Consider the following 15804-nt stretch of genomic DNA (forward strand, 5'->3'; position numbering starts at 1 on the left):
CCTGTGTTTACTACTGGTGATTAAAGTATATCTTTAAAATATGGATCACAAAGTTCTATTACAAATCGCGCATATATCAGCTACTGGCAGCAGTAAACCTGCCTTCAGCAGCCATGTGCAACAGAAGAAGAGCTAAAGGTGGATCTGTGCAGCTAGATAAACAGGACTAAAGAAGACAGCCAAAAATGCATATGCTACCTTTTATCTTTCACATCATACACATTAAGAAGTATGTAGTTGCATTCATTCCTGCACAAATCCCTTGTGTCCAGACACACTATTTGAAGCCTGTATGGATTCTGCCAATAGCAATGACAACTAAGATATAGAGAGGCAGTTACAGCATTGACATACATTTATGTCTATTGCTGTAAAACTGCCTGCCATTAATATGTCAAAGAGATGGAAACTTTACAGAGCTAACTAAAACAACCAGGGCACCAGCACAGTGCCCTGTTGCCTCCCAGTAAAAATCTAGGAGACCAACATCACTGTGTGACAGAGCTAGCAGTAAGAGCCTTCTGTCAGGAAGCACCTAAAAGTGGCACTTGTAAGTAATTGATCCATTGAAAACAATGGGTACTACTAGCTTTCAGCTGATTTCAACAGTAAGTCTTGTACAAAAATATAAGGTGAAAGGCCAATTTTCAAAACTGATTTCTCACTGAACTTGGTGGTAGTGGAGCCAAGTATGGTGTGGTATCATCTAATAGAACAATTTAAAAAAACAAGGTGTCCCACCAAAGAAAATGAACAGTTTGAAGACTTGGTTGACTGTTACCTGGACATACAGCAGCTACAAGAACACTTCCAAACATCTGTGGTGTGCTGCAGTTTGATGGAACCTTGCCATGAGAGTTTGGAGGGAGGGGGTGGGGCTGAGGTTGGATTGAAGCCACAGTCTGTGTCTATGTCATCTGCCCTCTACCAAGGTTCCAGGAGAATGTGGGCTTGGTAGCTGCTGGGTTTCTTACAGTAAACATAGCATGTGTGCACTCGCATCACACCTCCACTGAAGTGATCTGGCTCATCTGGGCCCTCATGGACTGGATGCTGTTGAGGATCTTCTTCTGGTGACCAGCCAAAGTCACTCCCACTCTAAGGATGTCCCTGAAGAGAAACCATTTGTCAGTTCCACCTCAGTATAGCACAAGACTGTCACCTGCCACCCAAGACTTCCTGTTTTCTGGCTATATTGTCAAAATGAAGATAGATAGTAATGAGATATTTGTTTTCTGTTACAAATCAGGAGCATCAGCTCAAATGCATTAGCATTTAAACCACAATGAACTAGCAATGACCATGATAGTTGGTATCATCAGCAAATCTCTCTTGTGTGATCTGTGTCTTTTACAGCATGCATATATCAAAAGTATCAAACATACTCCATGGTCATTTGAGACACCACATCAAAGCTGGTGAACCCTTCATTGGCAAAGTTCTCCTTGTACTGTCCCATTTTAATGGCATCCAGCCACTCATCCACTGTGCTGAAAGAGGAGAAGTCTGGAGTGCTGCGATCAAGCAGTGGTAAGTGAACACTGGTGGACATAAAGAAGACACAGACAGTGTGAGAAAGTTGATTTGTTAGAGGTGTAGTTCATTTACATTGTGAAGTCATGAGGTTCACTTTGCCATACCTTGATGACAGCGGAGTCATGGCCTTGAGGCTGTTGGGGTTGCGGATCATCTTGTCCAAGGTGCTGACAATCTGGCTGAATTTGGGCCGGTTGTTACGGTCTTTCTGCCAGCAATCCAGCATCAACTGATGCAGTGCACTTGGACAATCCATAGGGGGCGGCAACCTGTAGTCCTGCTCTATGGCATTGATCACCTATAGGAATTTACATCAAAATTGATTTTGAGTCTTGAAATATGACTAGTAACATTCAAACAAAGCCACAAATGACACCAATGTCTGTTGGCATTTGAGATAAACTACTTTGTAGCTTGCACCATCGATCTTAAAACAAAATTGGCGTTTTGAAAAATGTACTTGTTTGGGTTATCTTCAGCAAGACTGGTTTCTACTCTGTGGAGTGCAGTGGTAGGTCTGGGACTGGGGATATTGGAGTTGTTAGAAGGTGTATATTTTCACTTTTGAAAGAACTGGCTAGAAAAAAGTTAAGCAGTGCTAGTCACCAATACATACAATGGAGTCACCATGTTCTTGTTCAACACTGAGTTACAGCCATGCTCACACCCATAGTGTCCCCACCACAAGGGGATTCTATTGCAACAACAATAACACTAATTTCTTAATTGCATGGTCTGTCCTACCCTTTATGTAACATAGATGATTCAGAAATTTTACAATATGCTTCAACGGGCTTTATCTCTTTATTTTTAGCAATTTTTCCACAAAGTCACTCCTAGTGCACAAAATGAAATTTAAGTGCAATACAAAACTCATATACATTCATTAGACATACTTGTAAAGGAGAGCTACAGATATAGAAATATAACACTGTCTTCTCTTGTGGTCCACATGGTAAAGGATCTCTCTGGTGCCTGAGCCATCCCTGCAATCTTCTGCAGATGTATTCAGAAATGCTGCCGATTGGTGGTCATAGTGTTTCCATCTCCAATTCTTCAATGGAGGAATGGAAAGTAAGGTGACCCCTTCCCTAACCTGGCACCATGAAGTCTGTCATAAATCTCAACAAAAAAATGTTTTTAATGTATCTTAGTTCATCTTAATATAGGTTTAGACAATAGGATGTAAACGTGCAAAACAGAGTGCAAATACACATCATTTTGGTGGTGGCTAAGATTGTGTGAGAAAACTTGAATGATTCGGTCACTGAATGAATTTTGTGTAAAAGCTATGAAAAATGATCCACAGTTTATACAATGACTTCTGCTGGGCAGTTTGCTTCCTGAAACAGATCACAAAAACAAGTGTTGTGTCTGCACCACTTTCTTCTGGTAATAATTTACAGCCCATTTATAGGCTACAAATGGACTTCTAAAACTACTGTTACATTTGACTGAATTAGGCTCGAAGATCATTACCTTACTATGAAAATTTTGTGATATGTAGGAAATATATAAATATGGTCTTTTCTACAAGTCTTTACTCACATCTTGATTGCTCATGTCCCAGTAGGGCCTCTCTCCATATGACATCACTTCCCACATTACTATGCCATAGCTCCAGCAATCACTGGAGGAGGTGAACTTCCTGTACTGAATGGCCTCTGGAGCTGTCCATCGGATGGGAATCTTCCCTCCCTGGAATAAACAAGAGCGGAGTCAACACTGGCATAGCGGACATGGAAGACAAAAACAGGTATCATGCTATTAAGCCCTAACTGTTGCTTTTTTAGACACCTATTTACTGACTGGCTTTGTTTGGCCTCTTAACTTCCAGTAAATTGATTTAATTTGTAATTTAATTTAATCTAAATGTCCCACATTCTACTCATTTTGAAGTTTATACTGATATTCAGAGGTCCTACCAGAACAGGTTTACATAGTTTAATGTTCAATAAACCCATTATTTTGCTCCTCTAGACGCTGCAGCTGTTTTCAGCCTTTGTTTGAACCACAGAACAATCTGCTGCTTCGCTTTCAACATGTGTGTGTTAGTGGGAGCTGGTGTTAGTGAGAACCAAACAAGTGAGGTGGATTCAGGAGGTTATCCGTGGGCGGGGACAGTCACCTGCTGAAGAACTGGTAGGAGGTCACATGATCCCTTATGACATCATATGGGAGACCAAATTTAAACGCGGTGTTTTCTCACACATTTAGTGAAGAATGGAGCGGGAGAAAAAGAGAGAGGCTGATTTCTTCTCATAGTTTGAGAGTCTCTAGATATACTGGGGATATTTATATTGAAAAGACATTAAAAAGTACATTTTGCATAATATGGGACCTTTAATCTAAATTACAAATCTTTTTTTTTTTATCTAATCTAATCTAATCTAGTCCAATCCAATCCAATCCAATCCAATCCAATCTATTTCCTTTTCATGGCCCCATGTATAGATTAAATATTTTATTCCACATTCACTGACACAAACCGGTCACCTGTGAATCACGGTGAATTCATTCAGAAACATGATGTCATCAATACAACTCCATCCCTTAGTCTTTAGTTCTTAGCTTCTCTTAGTTCTCCTGTAAAAGTGTCTCTTAGCAGTGGAAGAGGAAACTCTTTGCCAGGAACCTTTGGTGCCCTTTAGGAGGACTGTTAGGAGACTTTGTGAATATGGTCCCTGTAGTCTGTAGGCCCTGGAGATGACCACTCACCAGAGCACTGGTGTAGGTGGGGTCTGAAGTATCGTCCTCGAGGAAGCGTGACAGACCAAAGTCAGACACTTTGCACACCAGGTTGCTGTTGACCAGGATGTTCCTAGCTGCCAAGTCTCGATGGACATAGTTCATGTCACACAGGTACTTCATTCCTGCTGCTATGCCACGCAGCATTCCCACCAGCTGGATCACTGTGAACTGCCCGTCATTTTGCTTTAAGAAAAAAAAACAGACAGATGTTTTTCGTGAAAAATCAATGATGACTAAACAGTGACATCACTATGTAACAACATAGTCAGCAAATTCCTATAAATTCACTTTACATCAACCAAAAAAAGAAAAACATTGATGTTTTTCTTCATTTCCCTAACCCTTTTTTCTAGAAACTATCAACCAAACTGATGTTGATTTATTGATTTTAAGAATGGCTTTTATCTACTCAGTGGTAGAGCGGGCCACTAATTGGAGGATCAGCAGTTTGATTCCTAGCTCTTCAGGTCTGCATGTTGAAGTGTCCTTGGACAAGAATCTGAACAGCTTCTGTGTGTGAGTGTGAATTGTTAGTTTCCTAATCACTGGGTTGGCTTCCCATCAGAGTATGAATGCTTAGACTTAGACTTAGACTTAGACCTCTTTATTTGATCCCCCATAGGGTGAAATTTTCTTGTTACAGCAGCAACAATATAAACAGGGAGAGTGAAAAAAACAAAGCAATAGAAAAGACAAAAAATAGCGAAAATAAATATAAATATATGGATTGTGATGAAATGAAATAAATATTTACACCATAGGATATTTACACTTTAGACAGGAATGGAATGACATGGATGGTAGGCAGTATAATTAACATCAGCCAGTGATGCTGGTGTTATAGAGTCTGATGGCTGATGGGAGAAATGACCTGCGGTAGCGTTCCTTCTTGCAGAGTGGGTGCCTCAGCCTGCTGCTGAAAGAGCTGCTGAGGGCCCCCAATTCAATTTATTTATTTGTATAGCCCAATATCACAACAGAGTGTCTCATAGTGCTTTACAAAGTCCCCCCACAGTCTCGTGCAGGGGGTGAGAGCTATGTGTGCTATGTGAATGGGTGGGTGTAGTGTTAAAGTGCTCTGAGTGGTCAAAAAGACTAGAACGGTGCCATAGTACAGTTCATTCAACATGGCTTCTGGGCTCAGTAGCAAAAGCCTACAAAGAATATACAGAGACACCTGACCATTGCACATTGACTTGGGATGGTTGGCAGCAAGACTAGCCAATTTAGTAAGTGGCAACCCAGCGCCAGTAACAGTAAAAGCAGAGGTTACTGAAGTCAGGGTGGAATAGTTGAATGAGAAACTGGCAACCTGGTGCTGGGAACAGAAACAGAATAACTGAATAGGTTAACTGATAAGCTACGGCAGGGGGCTAGAGCGGGGGCCAGAGCGGGCGACACAGAATCAAATTTGAAACTGCTGGCTAAGGCTAAATGTAGATTTGGTAAGATTTTAATTCACATTGGTGGGATTGACGACCGATTACGCCAATCGGAGGTCACAAAGATTAATGTGGAGTCGGTGTGCAATTTTGGTAAAACAATGTCGGACTCTGTAGTTTTCTCTGGACCCCCCAACCGGACCAGTGATGACATGTACAGCCGCATGTCATCATTCAACCGCTGGCTGTTGAGGTGGTGCCCAGCTAACAATGAGGGCTTCTTTCTGGGGAAGACCTGGTCTCATTAGAAGAGACGGCAGCTGCTCTCTGATCTAGAAACCTGGCTGAGTTTATTAGTCCTAAAACCTGACAATCCAGAGTTGAGACCAGGAGGCAGAGCTGCAGTCCTACAGGCTTCTCTGCTCCTCCATTAGAACGGTCAACCCCCCAACATCCCATAGAGACTGTGTCCGTCCCCCATTCAGATCATTTAGATCTATTAAGTCCAACAGGAGAGGAGTTCTGCAGAAACATCTAATCAAAGTTAATACCACCACTGGCACTATGAAACAGGACAGGAGAGTTAAATGTGGACTGTTAAACATCAGATCTCTGCCATCCAAAGCTGTTTTAGTAAATGATCTGATATCAGACCATCATAATGATTTATTGTGTCCGACAGAAACCTGGCTGCACCATGAAGAATATGTTAGCCTTAATGAAGCCCCCCCCCCCCACCGAGTCATACTAATACTCACATTCCTCCAGACTCTGGACGAGGAGGTGGAGCTGCAGCCATTTTCAACTCTAGCTTATTAATCAAGCCCAGACCTAAACTCAACTATAATTCATTTGAAAGCTTTGTTCTTAGTTTCTCACATCCAACCTGGAAAACACTAAAGCCAGTCTTATTAGTTACAGGGTACCGCCCTCCTGGCCCCCGAACTGAATTCTTAACTGAGTTCTCAGAGCTTCAACCAAATGTAATCCATAGTGCAGATAAAGTAATTATAGTAGGTGACTTTAATATTCATGTGGACAATGATAATGATGGTCTGAGCACTGCTTTCATCTCTCAATTGACTTCTCCCAGAGTGTAAATGAACCCACTCACTGTTTTAACCACACCCTTGACCTTGTTCTGGCTTATGGTGTTGAAATTGAACAGTTAACAGTCTTCCCACAAAACTCTATTCTATCGGACCATTACCTGATAACATTTGATTTCTTGTTACTGGACTATTTGATAAAAACATCCCCACTAGATGCCTATCTGATCCAAATTTACGGAAGTGATTCCATCAGGATTTAAGCTAATGCCATGTATCAATACAATAGAAGACCCCTATGCTAATCTTAGTCCCTCCTAAATCGATCATCTGATCGATAGTGCTGCAGGCTCACTGCGAATGACACTCATCATCAATCTTTATCATCAGTCTTTGTTTATATAGCGCCAATTCACAACAGCGTTATCTCATTACGCTTTCCATAAAGAGTAGGTCTAGACCAAACTAATTAGAGAGAGACCCAACGATTCAGTAATTCAACATTAAGGATTCAAGAATCCCCACATGAGCAGCATCAGATATTATATTAGAGAGAGAGAAAAAACAAACAGCAACCAAAATGCTAACAGCAGCTATAGCACTGAATAGAATAGGAATATGACTAATAGTTAGCAATATAGTAAGATTGAAAAACATGACAATAGTTAATATCTGGATAATAATAACAGGACTAATATCAGTAAAAAGTGTTGGTGGCTGACGATCCTCAGCAGTGATTCATGAAGCCAGAGAACCACAGCAGGAGAACCAGGACCAGGATCCACAGGAACCAGAGAACCACAGCAGGAGAACCAGGACCAGGATCCACAGGAACCAGAGAACCACAGCAGGAGAACCAGGACCAGGATCCACAGGAACCAGAGAGATGAGAAAAGCACAGAAAGGCTCCGGGGAAGATACCAAGTTAGTAACAGACATTAAAGAGACATGAAGCATAAAGATGGAGAGGAAGAGGAGGAGAGAGGAGCCCAGTGCATCATGGGAGTCCCCCACCAGTCTAGGCCTATAGCCGCATAACTAGGGCCTGGTCCAAGGCAAAGAAGATTTTTAGCCTAATCTTAAATGTAGAGAGGATGTCTGCCCCCCAAACCCAGACTGGAAGGAGATTGCACAGGAGAGGAGCCTGAGTACGAGAGAAATATGGTCTCTTCTCTTAGTTCACATCAGAACACAAGCAGCAGCGTTCTGGACCAGCTGGAGAGTCTTTAAGGACTTATTGGGACAACCTGAGAGAGTAATGCCATCCAGAGTAGTTATGTTGTTAGAAAATGTGTCTCTAAGGTGTTTAGGTCCGAGCAGAATAACTTCAGTTTTATCTGAGTTTAGCAGCAGAAAGTTGCTGCTCATCCAGGACTTTATGTCCTTAAACTTGGAGTTTAGTTAACTGATTGGATTCATCTGGCTTTATTGATAAGTATAATTGGGTATCATCTGCATAACAGTGGAAATTAATGAAGTGTTTCCTGATAATATTACCCAGAGGAAGCATGTATGAGGTAAATAATATCGGTCCTCAAAATCCTCAAATAGACTATTAGAATTTAGAAAATTACACAGCTGATTGGCTACTGCTTTCTCCAGGATCTAGGAGAGAAAGGGAAGGTTGGATAAAGGTCTATAGTTGCCTAATACACCTGAATCAAGAGTAGGCTTTTTTAGAAGAGGTTTAATTAACACGTCCTTACTGGATATTATCAATCAGTCTTTACTAACAGGCTAAAGTACCACAGTCCTTTAAAGTAGCGTTAATTAAACCTCTTCTGAAAAACTCTTGATTCAGGTGTATTAGCCAACTATAGACCTTTATCCAACCTCCCCCTTCTATCCAAGATCCTGGAGAAAGTAGTAGCCAATCAGCTGTGTAACCTTCTAAATTCCAATAGCCTATTTGAGGATTTTCAGTCAGGTTTTAGAGCGAACAATAGCACAGAGACAGCACTGGTGAAGGTTACAAACGACCTCCTTATGGCATCAGACAGAGGACTTCTCTTTGTACTGGTCTTGTTAGACCTGAGTGCTGCGTTTGATACCATTGACCATCACATCCTATTACAGAGACTGGAACACTTCATTGGCATAAAAGGAACTGCATTAAGCTGGTTTAAATCCTATTTATTAGATCGATTTCAGTTTGTACATGTTAACAATGAGTCCTCTGTCCACACTAAAGTTAGACATGGAGTTCCACAAGGTTCTGTGCTTGGACCAATACTATTTACCTTATATTTGCTTCCTCTGGGTAATATTATCAGGAAATGCTCCATCAATCTCCACTGTTATGCAGATGATACCCAATTATATGTATCAATAAAGCCAGATGAGTCCAATCAGTTGACTAAACCCCAAGTCTGTCTTAAGGACATAAAGTCCTGGATGAGCAGTAATTTTCTGCTGCTAAACTCAGACAGTGCTTGGCCCTAAACACCTTTTCTAACAATATAGCTATGCTAGATGGTATTACTCTGGCCTCTAACACCACTGTGAGGAATCTGGGAGTTATCTTTGATCAGAATTTGTCCTTTAACTCCCACAAAAAACATATTTCCAGGACTGTCTTTTTCCATCTATGTAATATTGCTAAAATCAGACCCATCTTAGCCCATGCATTTGTCACTTCTAGGTTGGACTGTTGCAACTCCTTATTATCAGGCTGCCCCAATAAGTCCTTAAAGACTCTCCAGCTGGTCCAGAACGCTGCTGCTTGTGCACTGATGAGAACTAAGAGAGGAGACCATATTTCTCCTGTACTGGCTTCTCTTCATTGGCTTCCAGTAAAATCTAGAATAGAGTTTAAAATCCTTCTCCTCACCTACAAGGCTCTTAATGGTCAGGCTCCATCATACCTTAAAGAACTCATAGTACCGTACTACCCCACCAGAGCACTGTGCTCCCAGAATGCAGGCCTACTGGTGGTTCCTAAAGTCCTCTAAAGTAGTGATGGAGCCAGAGCTTTCAGCTATCAGGCTCCTCTCCTGTGGAATCTCCTTCCAGTTTGGGTTTGGGGGGCAGACACCCTCTCTACATTTAAGAGTAGACTAAAAACCTTCCTTTTTGATAAAGCCTATAGTTTAGGGCTGGATCAGGCCTTGGACCAGGCCCTAGTTATGCTGCTATAGGCTTAGACTGCCGGGGGACTCCCATGATGCACTGGGCTCCTCTCTCCTCCTCTTCCTCTCCATCCTGATGCTTCATGTCTCTTTAATGTCTGTTACTAACTTGGTCTCTTCCCCGGAGCCTTTCTGTGCTTTTCTCATCTCTCTGGTTCCTGTGGATCCTGGTCCTGGTTTTCCTGCTGGGGTTCTCTGGTTCCTGTGGATCCTGGTCCTGGTTCTCCTGCTGTGGTTCTCTGGCTTCATGAATCACTGCTGCGGATCATTAGCCGCCGACACTTTTTACTGATATTAGTCCTGTTATTATTATTCAGATATTAACTATTGTCATGTTTTACATGGTTTTCATCGTGTTACCATACTGCTAATTATTCGTCATATTCCTATCATAAGTACTATAGCTGCTGTTATTACTTTGGTTGCTGTTGGTGCATCCCCAGCCCCCCTCCTCTCTCTCTCTCTGTCTAACCTCCACCCAACACGGACCCTGACAGAAATGAAGATGAATGACAGACAGAATTGAATAGCCGTGTGAGTTGCTGGCACAAGTAGTGGTAAGCTAATTGTTTTCAGTCAGGTGATAGATACTCAAAGCTCTGCAGCATGCAATGTGGCTGAGTGAGGCAGAAATAGATTTATTTGATTCTCTGCAGTGGATCTTCTGAGATAAAGTTGAATGGTTGATGGTTCCCTAGGGTTTCTCTGAAGTGGTTTGTGGAGCCTGCCGAGCATCCTGGATGTTTTTGGCATTGGTTGCAGAAGTTGTAGTAGTTTGATGAAGTGTGAATCTACTGGAGCCATGCTGAAGAGATCCTCATCCTCTTCAACATGAGGACAGGAGGGGGTGATGATCGACCTGAAAAACCTGTAAGCAGTCTACTCCCTGAGCTCTAGTCACATCATAATACAGGAGTTGGAGGTAGCAGGGAACGGCAGAAGGAGGTAAGCTGGAGTGTTTAAACATTGTAGTACAGGTGGGAGCTTAGTTTGCTAGTCAGATTAGACTAGTCAGAATTAAATTTTTGTGGGTCAACTGCTGACAGTTTGAACTTGGTGACTAGCTGTTTTCCTGAACTTTTTAACTATCTTTAGCCAGTTCTATCTGCTGTAAAAGAGCATGAGAAGATATCAGCTGACCGTCAGGTCAGGCATGTGAAATTAGTCTTCACTGACCCTAGAACTTCCCCTTGTGGATTATAGGCACTACGGGCTGTTAGCTCACATTCTAGTCTGTGCAACGCACGAGTACATCATGATCACTGGTTGAGGGGCAAGTTTATCACTAATCAGTGTGTCTCCTTTACCCTGAGGAAGGAGTCAAGGGATCCGTTTTCCATGAACTCAGTGATGATCATCACAGGACTGCTCTTGGTTACCACCCCCTCCAGATGGATAATGTTGGGGTGGTCGAACTGGCCCATGATGGATGCCTCACTCAAGAAGTCCCGTCTCTGGCGTTCAGTGTAGCCAGCCTTCAGCGTCTTAATAGCCACCAGGATCTCTCTCTTCCCAGGCTGCCGGAGGTTTCCACTGCACACCTCCCCGAACTCTCCTGACAGGAAGACATGAGGGTGGAGGGAGAATGACATTTTGAAGAAGGACAGATAAACAAATAACATGTCTTGATTAAACATTGTAGTTGATGCTTTCTTTGTTCTTTGTCTGGTATCTTGTCTCTGTGTCTTAGATCTCCACAGGGAGACACACACGATCCCTTTTTGTGACCTGTGACTTTGTGTATTCTGCTCATCCGGTATTCTACACCAGTTATCATATCAAATCATATCATATCAATCATATTGATCAAATCATAGTGATGGGGCATACAATCAGCAGTCTGCACAGGGTGTTTTAGTTTGAAAACTGACTGGATTCTCTTTGCCTTTCCTGTTTGTCTTCCTGTCCAGCTCATCTGCCGTGTGCAGCTTGACTCAGCCAGTCCATTAAAAATAGACTGTGAGCATATTTTTAGCTGAGCAGAGTGACAAGCAGATTCTGAAACCATTCTGAAATGTTCCATGGCGCTTCTGGTGGAATCACAAGCATTAAGTAAAGAGGCTCTAGTGGCCATGCCCGTCGGAATGTGTCACAGCTGCAACCGGTCTAATTTAGCTCCAGAATGAATCCAGAATGATATTCACAGTAACTAAACTAGTATCACTATCTATTGTACCGTGTTTTTATCTTGTTAGACAGAAACATGACATATTGCACGGTTAAAGAAAGGCATGCCCTGAATACCCTCAGAGCCCTGATGAAGAGTTTCAGTAAGTCCAGTAAAAAGTCTCCCTGTGAAAACCTCTGTTCAGTCCTCACTTGCCCTCCCCTCCTAACATTGTTTCCTTTTTCATGCTGTGTTGTTATTTACCTGCACCGATAACTTGTTCAATCTTTACACAAGATATGTCAATCTCCTTTGCAAACTCCCTGACTGCTTCATTAGGGTCTTCATATGTGAAGGGGTCAATGTAGATCTTCATTCCTGGTGACACTTCAACAGATAGATAGAAGAGACAGCAACAGCTATACACATACAACATTAAAACATAAAGCAAAAAGCAAAAAGCTCCTGCAATTTTTACACACTTTCCAAACCAAAACATGCCACATGTCAGACAATGTCAGTATTCGGCTGCCAGTCTATCTGATAACAACACACTGTGTGGTGTTAAATGCATTACTTACTGTGACCACTGGTGTAATGTTGGACTTTGTCTGTGTACTCTGATTCTGGTCTATCTGAACCTCTCCTGCTGGGGACAAACACACAGAGGCTTGCATGTCAACAGATCCATCTCCATGAATCGACCAGCTCTATCCTAAGATGAAGACTGTGCAATATGGATGAAGCTCTGGTAAAAGCTATTAAGTGAACCATGAGTTAAGACAGTCGAAACACTGAGTATTTGTGACAGTGAGGTCTGGCACCAGTAAAGAAAAATGTGTATGGGCTGCAGTTTTTCTTGCCTTGCTTGACGTTTTGGTTGAGCACTTATATGTGATTTTGACTGTTAACCAGTGGGGGTGTGTTAGTAATACCAAAACAGAGCAATTGTATTTATAATATTTATATTTTAAGTACATTCCATGTTATTTCCACATGAACGGATCCTAATGCGATGAGGATCTGGATCATTGCCAGCTCCTTTTCACGGTGGTGCTACAGTGCAGATGTTGTTGTAGTATTTTGAAATCATCATTAACTTACTGACTACATGTAATGTGACAGAGGTAACTTGATGAACCAATGGAGAATTGTCTCGACCTCCTCAGCTCTTCATTTTAAAGGAAAACACACATTCTTAAATCCGTTCATTGCCTATAACATTTCTGGCTCACCTGCGGCAGACAATTATGAAGACAGTGATGGCAATTATGAAGACTACCCCTGCAGCAGCTGAGCCAATGATTAGGGGAAGCTTCTCCTGGATGCTGGAGTTATATTCCTCTACAGGTCAAAAGACAGAAAACCAAGAAATGGGACGCATTCCTATTAGAAGGCTTATGTGCAAATTTAGCTGGCCAATATATCATTCCTACCTTCAGTCATGGTTTGAAAGTACATTTTGCCACTATAGCGTCCAAATCCAGCGACAGTTCGAGCCCGGACCTGAAAGACGTAGATAGTTCCAGGCTTCAAGCCTCTTATGACTGCAGTGTTTGTCTGACTCCTTGTTAGAGACGAGTTCCACTCTGCTTGGTTCTGAAATGCATGCATCAGAAATCATGAATAACAAATAGAAAAATAATCTGACAAACGCTGTCTGAGATGATTCCTGAAAGCCTTTTAAATTATGAATGAATGAAGTAAGATTGTCACTTAGAAGTCATGAGCCGTGCAGACAACCAAGAAGCCTGTCTTTGTGATTAGTGACTGATTCTTCATCATCAGCACTGATGTACCTTCTCGTAGTACTGCAGTTCATAGTCCAGGATAACTCCATTGGGCTGATCAGGCTGGGACCAGGACAGGGTGATGCTGCTGGGGGTTCTGCTAACCTGGTGGATGATGGACACTGCTGATGGAGCTGACAACAAAACAAGAGACACAGTAAGATGCTGTAGAGACAAAGTTGACAGACAGACAAGTTACTAAACCTGAAACTACTGCTGAAATGATATCTGAAACTATCTGACATACCCATGATTACTCATCAAATCATTGAGAAGTCATTAATGTGAAGTAGTGCCATGTGAACCATTGGGTTAGTCTCACCAGCCTGGTTGGTGGTGATGTTGACAGATGTGTACTGTGGAGAATAAGGACTCTGGTCAGACACTCCGTTGACAGCTTGTATTTCAAAGGTGTACTGAGTGTGAGCCAGGAGGTCACTGATGTGGACACGGGTGTCTGTCAGTCCCAGCTGACGCGGGACAAACTGCACGTTGTCTCCACAGCGAGTGCAGCCGCCCCGCCCACTGCCACAGCTCTTACATATGATGTTGTAGACAACATCTTCTCGGCCACCACCCTCCTGTGGTGGGCTCCACTCTAGGCGTAGAGAGGTCTCATTCACCATGGAGATGACATTTTGTGGAGCTGATGGAACAGCTGGAGGGAAGAAAATTATACTAGTACTGAATGCTTTTGTCATTGTAGGGCAGGATTGCAATGGAATTCATTATTCTTCATTTGCCTGACCTGCCTGACCTGCTGCCTCTGGGTTCATTTTCAACTCATTTAACTAATCCCCTAAATATAGTATAGTACATGCACAAATATAATAGAATCTAAGGTACTCAACATCTTGTTGCTGTATTTAGGTAATCAGAAAATAGTTGGACTGACAGATTTTTACTTTTGTCCTTCAACTTTATTCATGTGTGACACAGCATTTCTCATGGCAATGATCTGCATGGCGTCGTGTACAGAAGAGCAGCATACTGTGCAGCTTAATTTCCTGCCTTAAGAATAAGCTACTGTGAGTACACGTAAATGTCTAATGTAATGTAACGCTTGTGTACTTCAGCTCGATGGACAGGCTCATATCAAATGATGTGAGCTACTGTTTGTTGTAGCAGGTGCACTGTTATCAATGAATGTTTCTGTATACATACTTGTACAGGGCATGTCTGGAGGGTCTGAATCAGTGCGATAGTAGCTGTTGCGACAGACACAATTAGTTGCTCCCTCGCTGGTGGTTCTGCTGTTAATGGGGCATTGTAGACATTTGTGGTCTCCCTGTGCAGCCTTGAAGAAGCCTGATACACAAGCTGTAGGACAAATATACAGAAGCAGATTAAGTACAGGGTACACGGAGCAGAAAAAACAAAGAATAAATGAGAACAGTATGCTTAGGAGCAAAATGCATGGTACACTGTACAAGAGAATGAGAGTGATTATCAGATCACTGGGCCAACTTTGCATCATATTGGCTATTGATTGTCATCAGTATTAGTATTAGTCGAATCCCAAAATACTATGTTTGAGCTCTTTCATCTCATATTGTCTCCACTGAGCATGTATGTTTAGACATGATAGCCTGGATATCTGCATTTCATAAAGGTCAGCTCATTGAAGTGACATGTACTTTCAGTCCTTCAGACGCTGTCAGTTCAGCTGTCCACAGGGTCGTACAACATGTCAGAGCATATAGAGCGGAGGAGAGGGATTACACAAGACAAGGAAGAAAAGCAGAAGCAAGAAAGCTTTAGTATCTTATCCATGGATTCCTTTTCTCTGTGTGAATGCATGATGGCAGATGCTGACTGTTTGCCACTATGACTCTACTAGATGTGACAATAAACATGGCCCAAATTACCATAGCATTGAGTTAACTACATCACAGTATGACACTATAAGCCTTAACAGTTTACATTTATTGCATGGTTACAGCAGTGTATTATAGTGTTTTGCAAATTGTAAATTGTGTACCTACCGTAATATTGATTAAAAGGTATTTGGTCATAAAAATAGCTCCAGTAAGGGTATGACACACCAACTTTCTATTCCCT

General features: G+C 42.1%; 1 protein-coding gene across 1 annotated transcript in view; it reads right to left on the reverse strand.

The window, feature by feature from the left end:
* Nucleotides 1–1001: 1001 nt before the first annotated feature.
* The window catches only part of ephb2a (eph receptor B2a), a 30456-nt gene continuing 15653 nt past the window's right edge, over nt 1002–15804 (reverse strand). Inside the window, exons 4-16 of the mRNA XM_070840138.1 lie at nt 14908–15063; nt 14066–14401; nt 13753–13877; nt 13390–13552; nt 13189–13297; nt 12535–12599; nt 12218–12340; nt 11154–11401; nt 4255–4470; nt 3085–3234; nt 1641–1834; nt 1386–1541; nt 1002–1110 (exon numbers count right to left, since the gene is read on the reverse strand). Coding sequence (XP_070696239.1) covers nt 1002–1110; nt 1386–1541; nt 1641–1834; nt 3085–3234; nt 4255–4470; nt 11154–11401; nt 12218–12340; nt 12535–12599; nt 13189–13297; nt 13390–13552; nt 13753–13877; nt 14066–14401; nt 14908–15063 — 2150 coding nt within the window. The remainder of the gene's footprint in view (nt 1111–1385; nt 1542–1640; nt 1835–3084; nt 3235–4254; nt 4471–11153; nt 11402–12217; nt 12341–12534; nt 12600–13188; nt 13298–13389; nt 13553–13752; nt 13878–14065; nt 14402–14907; nt 15064–15804) is intronic.

The sequence above is a fragment of the Pempheris klunzingeri genome, chromosome 11 (genome assembly GCF_042242105.1).
Source record: "Pempheris klunzingeri isolate RE-2024b chromosome 11, fPemKlu1.hap1, whole genome shotgun sequence".
Classification (NCBI taxonomy): domain Eukaryota; kingdom Metazoa; phylum Chordata; class Actinopteri; order Acropomatiformes; family Pempheridae; genus Pempheris; species Pempheris klunzingeri.